This window comes from Equus asinus, chromosome 19 (assembly GCF_041296235.1).
Source record: "Equus asinus isolate D_3611 breed Donkey chromosome 19, EquAss-T2T_v2, whole genome shotgun sequence".
Taxonomy (NCBI): Eukaryota; Metazoa; Chordata; class Mammalia; order Perissodactyla; family Equidae; genus Equus; species Equus asinus.
This window is the reverse complement of record NC_091808.1, coordinates 14,779,746-14,795,032: the sequence shown is the minus strand read 5'-3', so window position 1 is coordinate 14,795,032 and position 15,287 is coordinate 14,779,746. Positions and strand designations below refer to the sequence as shown.

Genomic DNA, 15,287 nt, shown 5'->3' with positions numbered 1-15,287 from the left:
TATCAAATATATTACAGCTCACAAACTTCGAGTTTGAACAAACTTTTGCAAGAGAATATGGATTAAACATATTAACTATATGGTCACATTTTTTACAAAGAGTAATTCTTTAGTTACTGTTACAAAATCTTTTTTATCAGACACTAAAGATGGAATATTTTTAATTAAAGGCAATCCATACTGTAAATTATTATATGTTGCAAACTGTCAGAATCAGCTTATGCTTTTAAAAAGGGAAATGAAATACTCAGAATCAGCTTATGCTTTTAAAAAGGGAAATGAAATACGCTGATTATAAGTAAAGTCCTGTATATATAGCCAATGTCTCCATTTTTGCATCCCTTATTTTGAATAAACAGTTTTATTCCATTTCAAAATTAAAATGGATTTCTCTTGCAATTTTAAACAGTTCATCAATTCAGAAGAAAATCCCACAGGCAGACCAGCATGCAAATTGGTAGCAAAATATGGCCACAACTCATAATAATGTGGGATAAGATGCGGCTCTATCTTCGGAGAATTTTTCAGTAATCTAAACTTCATAAATTTTGGATGTATGGGATTTCCGACGGTGGGAACTTCGGGTTTTTACAGAGTAAGTTATGTAGGTCTGAAAGAGTTTTTGCTTCTAGGAATACATCTCAGAAAGTTTTATTAAAGTAAAATTTAAGCAGCAACTTGATTTCCTCTGCACTGTTACGTGGGGGTAAGGGAAACTGGTGAGATCACTCACTTCCTCCACCGGGAGTTGTTAGTAATGGGTTGTTATCACAGGGGTGGATGTCCTCCGGGAGCAGGGATGCTGTGCAAATCTTTTCCATTTTCCAGTAACCTATGGTAGTACAAGATGAGGTTAGGACATTGCTACAAGTCTGTGTTAAAACAAGCTTATGAAACTACAAATTGTTAACCAAGGAAGCATTCTCATGTTGAACCAAGAAGGTGACCATCCAGTTAGGCTTGTGCATCAAATAAACATGATAATAGCATGAAAAAGAAAGTTAAAACTTAAAAGTACAGCATAATTAGAACTATCTCTGAACATTAATGTTGCTTAATAAAACAACAGAGATTAATAAAATCTAAAATTAACACATGAATTTTAAGTTAGGTTTCAACGTGTTGCTTTCTAGACTTTTCTCCCAGGACACTATCATCTTACCCTTTCTTTTTAGGTACTCTGCGATGAGGGCAGCTATATGGATGTAACACATAGCAGCCTGTAATAAAAAAGAAAACAGCTTCAGAGGAAGACACATCGTAGATGTTACTATTTATCTAATTAGGACTAATCTTCCAAAGTGAGTCAGCATTCCATGTCAGAATACGTGGAGGAATCCTTTTAAGGATAGAACTAAAAATAAGAGTCAATTAGATTTCTGAAAAGTTCACAATCAAGAATAAAATGCATATTTGGGAGATTTTTCGTTTGTTTTTCTTGATGTAGTTTACAGGTGGGTGAATGAGCTGGACCGAAGAATTTTCTCATAGAATTATCTTCCTTTGTTAATATCTAAGTCTATATCTTTTTCAATCCACAGTTCTCTTAACAAGAAAAATATCAACTGATATAAAATGATATAAAGTTGATATAGTTGATATAAAGTTGATATAAAAACTATATATATAGTTGATATAAAGATATAACACATATATATATAAGCTATATCAACTAAATTGGAAATAAAAATAAGCTCCCTTCTTTTTCTACCTTCAGTAATGACCCCTCTTTGAATTTCTATTGCCCTTAAAATGGTTGCCTCAGAAGGTGGCACTTGATTGAATAGCGTGACCTAATGTAACGTGTGTGCTTCCCTGAAACCAGAGTATATGGACGATACTTTATTTTTCTCTAACATCTCCTATAAAGCCTTGAACATTGCTGAACACAACTCGAACTGAACTGTTGAAGATTCCAAATGACTTCAGCTCTTTCCTTTTGAAGTTCTGTGCAGGAATTTCACCATTTTCAGGGTGGTCCAAGGGACCTTGGGGTTTCTCATTCTTGTCTTTGACAAATTGCTTTCAAATGAGGCCTCTAGTCAACTTTATCTCCATTCCGGAGTCTCTGATCTACCACATGCATTTAGAAGGGCTTCAGGTTTTAGAACCACCCTTGATAAGTTAATCTCTTCCCCACAGGGGCGTATTTCTGAGGATAAGGCAGAACTTCCCATTTAGTGTACGGAAGCCACGCGGGTCCTGTGAATCCCTGCATATAAATCCACCACTGTTTAAACAGACACAACAGTCAGTTATTGATTTATAACTTTCACAAAGTGGAATCTCCTCACCTGGCTCTCAGGAGCGTTCATTTTTCCATCGCCAGTTCAGCCTCGCTGCACATGAGGACAGATTAACCCAACCTGAGCTTACTCACCATGGGGGCAAGCTTCCCCCTCCAACTCCAATTGCAGGGAAGAAGTTTTAAAACAGAACATTAACTCATTCAACTATCAATTTCTAGACACCCTTACAACCATCCTCCCTATTTACCATTTAGTTCTGCATTGCACGCCCTACAATGACAGTTGCCACTTCCAACTCTGGCCTTTAGTTGAGGTCATTTATGTGGAGTCAGAAATCCTTAAATCCTACATGCAAACTTAATGCACTAAATATACAATTAGGTCATATCTAGATTAGAAATTATGGTAACTTTTTATGTTCCTGCTGCCAAGGAAAATCCAATTGTGCTGCTAACGAGGACAATGCTGATGGAGAAGGACCCAGCCTTTGCTAATCACCTCGGATAAGTCTCCATTTCTCGCATGAATCTTGGCCATGCTTTCCAGCCAGGTCCTCCGTAGCTCGGGGGTGCTTGCGTAGGAGTTTGCCAGGCTGTACTGGAGATCCACCAGCATCTCGGGGTCCTTCTCATGCTCCTTCATCTGAGCCGTGGCCATCAAAACAGTCCTGATACGTTTAGTCAGATCTTTCACCTCTGCTGGGAAATTGCTGTTCTTTGGAAAAGAGAGAGCCTGAGTCATTATCTGTTTCAAATTCATAAGTTAATTTACTTCGAGTTATGCTATTAATTATGGCTTGGCATCACAGGTTGGTGAATTTTATGCATTGTTCATAAATATGTACATTCTTTACATATGCACTCTACGTATTGGGATTGTGGTTATAAACATTTGAAAATAAGAGTTGTTGTCGACTCTATTCTTTTGTCTTCTAGCCCACTTTCTTCTAGTAATAGCATCCTGATTGTCCTTTGAGATGCTCTCCTCCCTGGCTCTAGTTCATGTGATTTGAATGGGTCTGCTTCAGTCCCGGGTACCAAGGGTAGCACACGATACTGGCCTGGCCAGTCACATTCTTTGATCCCCCCTGACCATGGTGATTGGTTTAGGGATGGATACATGATACAAGGTTGGGTCAAAGAGATTCAGTTCTGGGACTTTAATTGGCACTAGACAGCAAGGTGCTTTTTTCACTCAAAGAATGCTACCAGTGTCCTCAGAATTTCGGAGAGGGTAAGCTCATGGGGAGAGCCTACCTGGAAACGAAGTAAACAAAGGAGAGATGAACTGAGAGATAGAAAGAGAGGCAAAAATAGAGGCAGTAGTGGGATGTGATCCAAAAACATTATTTTGATCCCTGGGTTCAGCCATGCCTGAAGCTAGACTCTACCCTTGGACTTTTCAGTATAATGACTGAAGGTGAAGTCTTTAGAAAGTTCTAAACGAAAGATAAAATGAATTTGACCAAGAATGGGATTATGAGAGAATGACCGTTATTTCTGGATACCTGTGGTTAGTTTTCTTGTTACATACCATTCAACCCCACATCTTGGAAATTCCACTTAACAGATTATATGCTGAAAGTGTAAGAGCTGATGATCAATTTAAACAAGCAAACTCAATGTAACTACTCCAAGTGTCAAACAACAAGATACGGAATTTGTGTTTTTTTAATGATTTTGCTATCTCACAAAAAGAATCCGGTTTGGTTTATTCCTAATTCTTTAAAAAAGCCCACATAGCATTTCTTACTTTCATTTGCTTGTCTCCATTAGCAAAATTATTGGCAATTGCCAGCGAATGTTGAAACCGAGAGCCTCCAATGCCAGCATCAGCTATTAGCTGGCTTACGGCCTTGATGAGCTGCAAGAGAAAAGACAATGGAACCTTAAAAGTAAGTAACTCAAAAGAAATAGTTTTAAAGAAATCCACAGGATTGGACGAATCTATCATTAGCTTCTCTCTTAGGCCCAATGAATGACATCTTTATGTATTAAATCTTCAGAAGTCCATGTAATCTAGGGCTTTTCTTATAATTTTAAATACTTAAGGAAGGTTGGAGGAATCTTAAGATGCCTTGAAGAAAGAAATTTATGCATTCAGCATCTGGTGGGATTTGGCATCCTAGAGACAACCATGGTTTCCTGATTGTGTATTTCAGATAATTTTATTCCCCGGCAGAGGAAAGGACAAGTGCAAGTGAAATTATGGGCTTGGCTGATTTCTGCCCGGCTGCCCTCTTCCTATGAACCAGAACTGAGTGTGATGGACATCTTTAAGGAGGAATCTGGAGGAGGAGTTGGTAACCGGCAGCCCTGGGGACAGTAGGTGTTCACCAATGCTGAAACAGACGAGTGCTTTTAACAACAACATTAATGAAACTTGGCAGCACTTACTTGTAAGTGGGACCGGACAATTGACTTCTGCTTGTTAAATTCAAAATTCTTCCTCATGAAAAAGTACAGAAGTGCTGATGCTTCTGTCTGAGTTGACCGTGACCTGTGATTGCAGCATTTTAGGACTTCATAGCAGAATGATCCACACAGGTCAGCTGGCCCTTGAAAGAATGCTGAAGGAAACTATGGAAATGGAAGCACCAGTGAAGTGAGAAACATTCCTTATTTTGTTCTATTCATTCTCCTATCTTAAAATTCCTTAGAACAAAATCTTTCTTCTTTCTTTGTTTAACTTAGTCTTTTTCTTCCTTTTGCAAGTGGAAGAGGTTATAATTTTATTTATTAAAGTCTATGTTAGTATTTCTCTTTTTTTCCTAGAAATAATCATTTTCTATGTTGTAAGTATCCCTTACATCAATAACTGAATGAGAACTTGGACATATTTTCTCTTCACCCAACATTGTAAAACCAGAGGGCTCCTCAATGGTGGTATCTGTATCTACTTTAATGTGGAATCTTTAACTTGGCAGGAATGGATGTCACAGTTGGTGTGCATTACACCTAATTGTCTGCCACAAACACTAAGAACCCAGAGAACTGGTGTCCAGATGCTAATTTTATTCCCTTTTGAAATCTAAGCCGATAGGCTGTCAGGCTTTGAACTTATTTTGAGATCATGAATCAAATACATTAAAAAAATAAAAAAAATAGTCTAATAAAATCAAATAAACCAAAATAGAAGAAAACAAACCTTCTTCCCTCCATACTGAGAGATGCAGGGGCTAATACGTGTTTATCAGCATCCTTCACTGAGCTTTCACGGGAAGCTGGGGGACCCTTACCTTGCATACAAACAGTCGCAAGGAGGCAAACACGTGTTTCAACGCTGTGGCCGACTGGTTGACTTGGAAAAAGAGCATGTAGGTATCAAAGACCCTTTTCATCATTGAATTTTGACATTCAGATTGTTGGAGTTGTCTCTGAAAATTAACCACGGAAATTATTTAGGATGAGTGAAAGGACACTTATATTCTTTCAAAAGATATTTATCATGAGCCACTACATAGTAGGAGCAATTCTGGGTGCTGGAAAAAAATGCTAAATAAGAAGTTAAGGTCTATATTCCCAACAAAACTTATATAGCAGTGAATGAAAAAAATTACTAAATAAGAAAATAGAGTAGAATGATACGATATGATAGAAAGGAATTGCTTTGGGGGTAGGATTACTTTAGGTAGGGTGGTTGGTTAAGATCTCTCTAATGGATGAATTGATGTATGAGCTGAAAAAGTCTGACCATCTGGGAGGATTGTCCAAGGAGAGAGAAACAGCTAGTCCCAGGGACTTGAGTCGGAAGGGAGCTTGTGAGTTCAAGGTCGAGAAAAAGGAGCCGAGTAGCCTGAGCATGGTGAGTGGGATGGGATTGGGAGAGAGGTTAAAGACGAGGCGACAGATAGGCAGGTCCTCGTAGGTCTAGGTAACGCCTGTAAGATATATGAGATTTGATGGACATTTCCCTTGAGCAGTAAAGAATTAAAATACAGTTTTTGCTTTTTCTGCCACCATGCTGACATTTCACCTGAAGGCAGGTTTTCTTGGTGTAATCATTCTGTTTGGTGTAGATGTTATTAAACGGATCCAACTTTTCCTACTTTAATTCTTAACACCTGTAAGCTCATTAGATCGAGCAAATGTTTTTAACAGCTTTATTGAGGTATAATGGACAGACGATTTCTATTGCATTTTCTAACATTTTACATAAATGGAATCATACAGTACATACTCTTTTTGTTTGGCTTCTTTCACTGAGTATAACTGAGCACTATTCTATTGTACGGACATACTATCATTTTTTTGATCCATTCACCTGTTAAAGTACATTTAAGTTGTTTCCAGTGTTTAGTTATTAAAAAATAAAGCTTCTAGGAATATTTGTGTACAAAATTTGTGTGGACAAATGCTTTTATTTCTCCTGAGTAAATACCCAGTATTGGAATGGTTGGTCACATGATAGATGGACATGTAACTTTTTATATTGCCATACTGTTTTCTAAAATGTTTGTAGCATTTGGCGTTCCTACCATCAGTGAATGAGGATTCCAGTTTCTCCATATCCTTGCCAAAACTTGGAATGGCCAGGCTTCAACTTTAGCCATTCTGATAGTATGTAGTGGTATCATATCAACAAAGATACTGTACAGACGGCAAATAAGCACATGAAATGATGCCCAATATTATTAGTCTGTTGGCTCTAGCTGTCGCTTGTCTCTCCCTTTGAGACTGAAAAAGTAAAGTCACATTCTCACTCAGCCCAGCTTGTCTCATGTGAAACAGGAGAAATTAGCAGGAAAGAGTATCTACTATTTGACAGTAATGAAATATGTATGTGTGTATCCGTCGAGCATTAGCCAACTCCTGATAAAATCTGAATCTCATCTTTAACATGTTTTCCATTCACGCTTAGGTTGATTTGTGTGAGGTTGATTAATTTCCAAAAATATTTTGAAAACATGTTCTTGAATCATAGGACTTTTCTAAGTCCCATTTTATCATGTGGCAGAAGATGGTATAATCACACTCACCTGGTGAACCTGAGTGAACAGGGACAGCAGGTCTAGAATAGTCAGGCAAACCTCTGTAGCGATATTGGCCTCTGTGTCCACGTGATGCACGATGTCTATTTCATTGGAGTTGCCTACAAAATGCAAGGTAGAACATGCAGAAACATCCAAGATGACTCTTTGTACCCTAGAAAGGACTTTCTTCTATTACAACATATCCAGTGTTTACTGGTGTTTTGATTAATTTATTAAAGTGCTTTGGTTTGTTCAATTTCCTTATAGGCTAAACCAAAAACACTAGACAGAGTCCTTAGTGGGTGCTACAGACCGAATGTTTGTTCCTCCCAAATTCATACATTGATGCCCTGATCCCCAATGTCATGGTATTTGGAAGTTGGGTCTTTGAGAGGTAATTAGGTCATGAGAGTGCAGCCCTCATGAATGGGATTAATGTCCTTATAAGAAGCGACACCAGAGAGATGATGTCTCTCCGTCATGTGAAAGCACAGCAGGAAAGTGGCCATCTGCAAACCAGGAAGAATGCCTTCGCCTGACATCAAATCTGCTGGCCTTGACCTTGGACCTCCCATCCTCCAGAACTGTGAGAAATGAATGTTTTGAAGCCACTCAGACTATGGTATCTTGTTGTGGCAGCTTGACCTGACTAAGACAGTGTGTGTGCCCTTTTCATACATCAGCTGTAGGGTTTCCAAAGGACCAGAGTTGTCTATTTTCCATTATTTCTTACTTCTTTTCCATTAATTCAGCCATTGATAGGGTCATATTTCTTCCATAACAAGTCTGGGTCAAGTTTTGTGCTCCAAGGCTGTTGGCCAAATATACAGCTTCAGTAGACAGTCTGCACTAATGGCCTCCTCAGAAAGGCATTAAATGGATTCATAGGTGACGTAAGGCCTGTACCTTCAAACAGATAACTGTGGCCACATGTCTGTAATCTCTAACATTTATATGATACAAAACCCTGGGCCCCATTTTTCCCTCATTCACACGCTGGAATGTGTGTGTTACTGGTTTCAAGATGTCATGCTTACTGCTTCTAGGACGTGGCCAACTTTCTGCTCTTCCTAAAGAGCAGACAGCAATAATCTGGTTGAGAGAGGCCCCCATAACCCTCATAAAACCAAAAGCCACTTGTTTGCAGAGGAGCTACACTAAGCATACTATATTGAGAGTTTTGCTTTTCCCTTTTCTTCCTCACAAGGATACTATAGTTTTTTTAAACTCCCTGGTGATTCTCTCCTCTAAAAATAATTCCCTGGGGAACAGCAAGCCTAGAAAGCAGCGGTTTCACTGACATGACAACATTCCTTACATTTCTGAAACATGATAATGTATTTCACGTTAGAGCACAACGGATAACCATCTTGTTCCTATTATTTCTGGTTTACTTACTGGTCATGGTATTGTCTAACATCTGTAAGAGTTTTGGGTTAGAAAGTGCATTTTTGCCTCGAATTATAGGTAAAGTTTGTGATCTGTGCTGCTTATGTCCTTCATGGCTGGAGGGGGTGGGCATCCTGAAAATTAAATAAGAAAAATGGTTAAAGTTAGAGGGATAAGATATCCAACTGTTCATTGAAATATTCTAAATTGAGTCAAAAATTAAAAAATTTTGAATAGAGACTTTATTAAAAATATTAATGATAGGTGACATGATGAAAGGGACTTTTAAAAGTACTTTTGGAGAAATTTTATTTAAGCCAAAAATGGATTCAGAAGAATAATAGATGCTGAAATTAAATCTGCACAAGCATATTCATCACTATTTAATGAAATCATGGGAACCCAAGGATGTCGAGTTAGCTATTAGTTGATCAGGAAGGCACAGTGGCAGACATTAAAAAAGTACAATGCTGTATAACTCAATTGTATGGAACTATTTTTGGGAGGTAAAATGTAAAAAAGTAAGATCTGGTCTAAAACAACCCTTGCATTCTTACTTCTTTGTATTTGGAAATTCCTCCTGATTTGTATTCCATTTGTGTGTCATGCCCACAGAGGGGCTGACATATGATCATTCAGTGCCTCCTTGGCACTTCCAGCTGGGAAAATGAGCCAGTGTTATTGTAGAAGTAGGGATACTTGTCATTCTTGCCTTTCATTTCAACTATCATTTGGCTAAGGTAACAGAACATTTCTTTGAGGAAAGCAGGCAATAGGAGATACCTTGAAGAGTCAAGCCTCGAAAAGAGGCAACGGTTTTCTCTTTGTCACGCTCCTCAAGGCTTATTTGGTTCTGGCTAAATCAAGTGGTCTGGTTGGATGGAGGCCCAGGAGATCTGACTTTGGCTTTCAGTAGCCAGGGGAGTGTGCATCATTCCTGTAGCTACAGGGAACAATGGGTTTGCGGCTGCATGGCTTGGACCTTTGGGACTGGTTTATTTGCAGGTTTTGAGTCTACTTCAGTCTGGAACTCCTGGAGGAAAAGCCCTGGTTTCTAGAAGGGGAGTGGTGGGAATGACCAAGACCTTTCCAGATGGTTCAGCAAGGAGCCTGAAATCTAACTCACCAAACATCTATAAAACTGCAGTGACCTCAGGTGGGTTACTATTGTCATTAAGGGTGGAAAGTAATTGTTTATAGTCCTCTATTCTATTGCCATTTGCAAAACATGCCCATTGCATTTTTTCATTTACTTTCTTACAGTGGCAATTTCAAGGGGTCCCCATGGGCAGAGAGGCGAAATTTATTCTATGACTTATTGGCTATATACCACTTCCAGATTTCTTTCTAAAACTCTTTCTAAAATATAGCTATTTTCATATTATACATTATTATGATAACTCTGGGAAGAATAAATCAAACTGGAGAAAATTTTAGCAAAGAATTCTTATTTACTAGACCCAGAGGAGGTGGAAAGTAGGATTTCTGGGCAAATGTTTCCTTTAGACTAGGCTAAAGAAGGATGATGACCCCAGGTCCTATATACTAGTCATATCAGTCTAAGGACCAGGAAATTTAAAGTGAGCTTATGGGCCATTCATGCTTGCTCATTGCTTTTGATCATTTAAATAACAATTTCAGCTTTAAGAACACTGCTAACATATTACAAATACTGAAAAGGATGGGGAGATATGACCCCATATATTACTTTGTCACTAGGAAATTAGCAAACATTAAAGGAGGCATGTATTGGAATTATAGCTTTTCAGGTCCAATTAAATTAAGATACTCATAAACCCTTATTCTATGCAAGGCATCGTCCTCTAGGTCCACATAAATAAGGCATAATCCTTGCTTCTGAGGTTTTACAAGCTAGTGGAGCAGATATGGAAGTATTTAAAAAGTGTCTTCAGAGAAACATACAGAGTTACTTGAAATCTGCATTTGGTTTGAAATATATATGTACATACATATGCGTGTGTGCACACCTGCTGTGAATCCACACCCCACATATACATCCATATATACACACGTACACACACAATACACTTTTAAACATCAAGCCAATGTGACATTACCATTGTGACAAGAGACCTGACGTTTGGCAGGAAGGATTAGATCCTTTGAGAGTTCCATTGTTCTGGGTGGACTGCACAAATTTATACGCAGCAGCAATTTTTCTGCAAGAAAAACTGAAGTTTTAATCATAGCTCGGTATTATAATTTATGCATAAATAAAGAACGGCAACTGAGAAAGCAATTACCAAACAATGAAATATTTCACGTTATGAAAAATAAAATCACATTTTCTCCTGGATATGGGAAATTGGGGGTTTAGTGAACGTGCCAGGGTTGTTGTTGTTGTCTCTCATGAGAAAAGGATGGCAACACAAAGTTATTCTAGCCTATTTTTTCTTTTTCAGTTTACTGGAAGTATTTTCTTAAATAGGTATCTTCTAAGTTATATCCATATAAAGAGAGATAAATTAGCTAAGAAGATACATGAAATGTGGTTTCCTTTTAGAAATATATGTCTTGTGCTTTTCTCCCTAGACAGCTTTAACGATTCCTAGATCTACTATGGGTCTAGGGCGATTGTTAAATTTCTGTCGAATGTAAGGTTAACCTTATGATCCTTATTTGCATTTTAAAATTTCTAACATATGTCTATAAATATAACTTGAAACATTAATATGTGTCATAATTCTTTTTAAAAGACCAGATTAACCTACTGGAATTAATTATTACCTTATTATATTGCGTTTTCCTAGGTATCTGAAATTTTGAAGACAAACGCTAGAAAGAAAAAAAGTCACATTCGAATTATTCAGGCCCTTTTATTTATACAAATTGTTCATCTGAGTACATTCAAAGAAAAATACTACATTTTCTTTAAATATTTTATGCACTATTATTGATAGATAATTCACTATATGGGTACTTAGAATGAAGGATGGTATATTAAACTATTTTGAATATTCTAGAAAAAAGTGTTAACTAATCAACTCTATAACTTACTCCAAGATGCTGAAGAAGTCAGACACCTCTGGACTGGGCGCTCTTTGCCAGTAGGCGATCAGAGTCTCTGAAAGGAAACACCACATAGCATGAGCCTCTTTGAAGTTCAAAGCTTTCTTGTTTTTTTAAAAAATTTAATTTTAAAGCGTTCTCTTTACCCTCTGAAATTGTTTTCATAATATGAAGAAAGCACATAAGAAGACTCCTGGTTTCTGCTTGATCTAACTTGTCAAAGCGAAGCGTTGAGCCTATCAAAGACAAGGGTCTTGGGATCTAGGAATCAAAGAACCAATAAAGATTAAGTAAGAGAAAGAAATTTCTAACTCATAATATGTGAGTAAGTCTCTGAGGGAAGCCGTACCTTTTCACAGTTGTCAGTCTTCTCACTGCTCTTCTCATTGGTACTTGGGTTGGAGTCAAGGCTTGCTAACGACGCTCTGGAATCAGCATGGTTTACTGTAGAAATAGCTATTGATGAAAATGCTGTAAACACAAGCCACAGCACACAGATGATAATGAGATGTATGGGAACACACATAAAAGCTAAAATGATGAACCAAAAAGATGCTGATCATTGAGGTGGTAGCAGGGATGCGAAAGGTTGACACAGAAGAGGCAGGGACTGGCATTAGAGCTATGCAACAGTTTAAGTATTATTACAAATCCATGCCAGCATTAAGAATTTAGGAAAGTTTAGGCTATTATAAATGGAAATAAAGTAAAGCTAATTCCTTTGATTTCTTAAAAAGCATTTTAAGGAAAGTTTCTGTTTTAAAAATGCTTTAATAAAAGTTCATAAGGATGCTATTGGGGAAGAAGCTTTCAATTTTTGACAGTTTCTAAGAAATTAAGATGACATTTCCAAAACAGTTCTTAAAAGTAAACTTTGAAATTGAAGGGCCATTATATTTGAAAAGGTTGTAGGCAATGAAAACTTAAAGACCGTTTCCAGAATAAAGCCATTTGATAACATCTGAGTAGATTGATCCTTGAGCCAAGTAAAAATGAAAGCTAAGTAGAAGAGGAAGTCACTGGATGGCATTCAAAGAAATATGTAAAGAGACTCTTTAGCTATATAAATGTAGTGTACTTTGACATATAGATTATGTGTAATAAATTATGGAGTGGGTAAAAAGCACAAAGATACACAATGTAAACATGGATGAGTGTTAAACACAAGTGTTCTTGGATGGTCGCAAGTACCTGCTATGGAATTTAAAACATCTTTAGAAAAGGATGTATCCACAGAGTTGGCATGTTTCATAGCTGATCCATTGGTGCTGAGGTCGTCTCTCGATCCCTGTATCCAAAGCATAAAAGAGATTCGTGGGAATCACCATATTTCAACACTGGAAACCCCATATGCCTTCTGCGATACACTTTCAATTAGGTGACATTTGATTTGAGCTTTTATATTCCAGCAAAAGTCTTCCGCCAAAGCAGGCAGCAAGAATGAATATATTCAAAACCATACTCTTAGCCACAATTTGATTTCTTAAGTGATTTTTTTATTTTAATGATGTAGTGGAAACTATTTTTTAGGTACAGGCTAAATGGATGGAATGCTTATTTATATACCCATGGATTATATTATAGGTTATATATCATTATTATCATGAGTTTTCTTGTGTATATCACTATTACTAAAAACTAGATTTTAAATACTTATTATGTGCCAGTCTCCATGATAAGTGTTTTCTATTACATAATTGAATCATCACGAGAATCTTGGGATGGAGGTGTTCTATCTCATTTTAAGAAGAAAAAACTGGAGGCTTAAAGAGTTTGGAAAATTGATCTACGGTCACACAGATAGCAACTGATACTGCTGGGGTTTGAACAAGGTCCTCTCCAAAAGAAATTCCAAAGGCATAGCTCCTAACTTCTAGATGGTAACATCTTGCCTAGCTACTGGATCAGCAGTGTGTTAACTGATCGGGGATTTGAACACAGGCAACAGAGTCAACTGGGTTGCTGTCCAGTTACTATGACGGCTCAGGAGGAAGGATGGCAACAGGCCCCTCCTGGGCTGTGACTATAAATCAGGAATTTGGCTGTATTAACACCAGGCAGTCATAAAGCCGATGCAGAAGGGTAAGGGGAGTGTGCACAGAGGATGGGCCCATGAATGCAAAGAAGGAACCTGCCAAAACTGGAGAGAATTGGAAGGTGATGCTTAGAGCAGCGGAAAATGTAAACAAAATGCTGAAGAGATGGACTAGGTGGAAGGCTTCAGTGACCAATTTGGAACAAATGACAGTGATAGGAACATCTCAAAATACCTGGTAAAAAGTTCTTTTAATCCTTAGTTTGCTCACAGTTGGGGGAAAATGGTTATCCAGGGCAAAAATATCAAAAAGCCAAATGTCTACTTGATTAAAATAGACATGAAATATTATGCAAACTTACCTGATTAGATGTATTGATGGTAAAAGGATACAGGTCCTTGAGGTAAATCCTTGGCATATTATCCAGAAGCATGCCATAGAGGGGCATGTATAAACTTGCTATCTGGGCCTGCTTTCCCTAAGTGGAAAGGTAGCCAAAAGAAATGATTCACATAAAAATCAATAGACTGGTAAGTTTGATAGGCATTTAAGGTAGTGAGCCATTAAATGGCGTTTAGGGAAGGGAGAAGGGAAGCTCACTTACTGGTTCTCTGTATCGATCATCAAATGAATGCTTAGCCATCAGATTTTTTAGGACAGCTAAAGCTAGGTGCCTAATATCTTGGTCTTCCTGCAGAGCAAAGCCAACTTCTCGGAGCAGAATTCCAATTAAGAAGTGTTTGCGGCAAAATTCATTCGTGACCGAATATTCAGGCATATCTTTGTGAGGAAAGGAAAGAGATCATGCTACTGAAAATCAAACGATCACTTTGTAATCGAGAGAGATTTATCAAACAACTATCAACCCCTCCCACTGCTAGGGGGGATTCAGCAACACAGTCTTGCAAGAGATGAGAAATGTGAGAGGGGGGTGGTCAGTAAGATGGGGTTCTGTGTATACTAATACAGAGAATGCTCAACGTCAAAAGTTGAATTCCATCCAAGTGGCATGTCTACAGCATTATAGGAGTCGAGAGGAGAAAAACTTATTTTCTATCTGGAGGAATCAGGAGGTATTCCTGGAAGGAAGATGTTGAGATGGGCCTTTGAGGATGCTTCATGTCTGGAGTTGTGGAGAGCTGTGGGAGCAAGATGGAGGCAATGGGGAAAGGAGAGGATGTTAGGAGGAGAAAGGATAGGTTTTCCATGGCACAGACCTCTGAAAGCTCAGGTATGTGAGGAGCACAGTTTTGGGGAGACTAGTAAGCACAGCAGCCAAAAGAGGAGTGAGAATTCAGACTTGAGAGAGACATTGGTCCTAGATGATAGAGAAACTTAAGTGCAAATTCCTTAGCTGGCATTTAGGTCCCTCCACCACTTGCGCTTAATTCTATAGGAAATGTTAAGTCACTAATGGCTTTGAGATCGGTGGCCTGATCAGACTTGTGCTTTATTGAATTATTAATATGGTGAAAGGATATAAATGAATTAGACTGTAGTGCAATGTGGGGTAAGGGCTGCAATACAAGAGGCTGTAGCAATGGGGCGGGGGGAGTGAGATGGCGGCTGGGTCTAGGGGGAGGAGGACCCAAGTAGAAGAAGTAACATCCC

At 38.2% G+C, this 15,287-nt stretch overlaps 1 protein-coding gene across 18 annotated transcripts in view; it reads right to left on the bottom strand.

Annotated features, from left to right (window-relative positions):
• DOCK10 (dedicator of cytokinesis 10) overlaps nucleotides 1–15,287 on the bottom strand; it is a 263,089-nt gene that overhangs the window by 29,059 nt on the left and 218,743 nt on the right. For 12 of the 18 annotated variants that reach the window (XM_044751296.2, XM_070489634.1, XM_070489633.1 and 9 more), the window contains exons 32-47: nucleotides 14,281–14,456; nucleotides 14,038–14,154; nucleotides 12,832–12,928; nucleotides 11,990–12,111; nucleotides 11,787–11,901; nucleotides 11,629–11,695; nucleotides 11,359–11,406; nucleotides 10,689–10,790; nucleotides 8,620–8,744; nucleotides 7,228–7,340; nucleotides 5,488–5,625; nucleotides 4,646–4,828; nucleotides 4,002–4,112; nucleotides 2,748–2,963; nucleotides 1,163–1,220; nucleotides 734–832 (exon numbers count right to left, since the gene is read on the bottom strand). In XM_044751296.2, the coding sequence (XP_044607231.2) occupies nucleotides 734–832; nucleotides 1,163–1,220; nucleotides 2,748–2,963; nucleotides 4,002–4,112; nucleotides 4,646–4,828; nucleotides 5,488–5,625; nucleotides 7,228–7,340; nucleotides 8,620–8,744; nucleotides 10,689–10,790; nucleotides 11,359–11,406; nucleotides 11,629–11,695; nucleotides 11,787–11,901; nucleotides 11,990–12,111; nucleotides 12,832–12,928; nucleotides 14,038–14,154; nucleotides 14,281–14,456 (1,887 nt within the window). The remainder of the gene's footprint in view (nucleotides 1–733; nucleotides 833–1,162; nucleotides 1,221–2,747; nucleotides 2,964–4,001; nucleotides 4,113–4,645; nucleotides 4,829–5,487; nucleotides 5,626–7,227; nucleotides 7,341–8,619; nucleotides 8,745–10,688; nucleotides 10,791–11,358; nucleotides 11,407–11,628; nucleotides 11,696–11,786; nucleotides 11,902–11,989; nucleotides 12,112–12,831; nucleotides 12,929–14,037; nucleotides 14,155–14,280; nucleotides 14,457–15,287) is intronic. The other 6 variants (XM_070489636.1, XM_070489637.1, XM_070489644.1 and 3 more) reach the window with 3 other exon arrangements.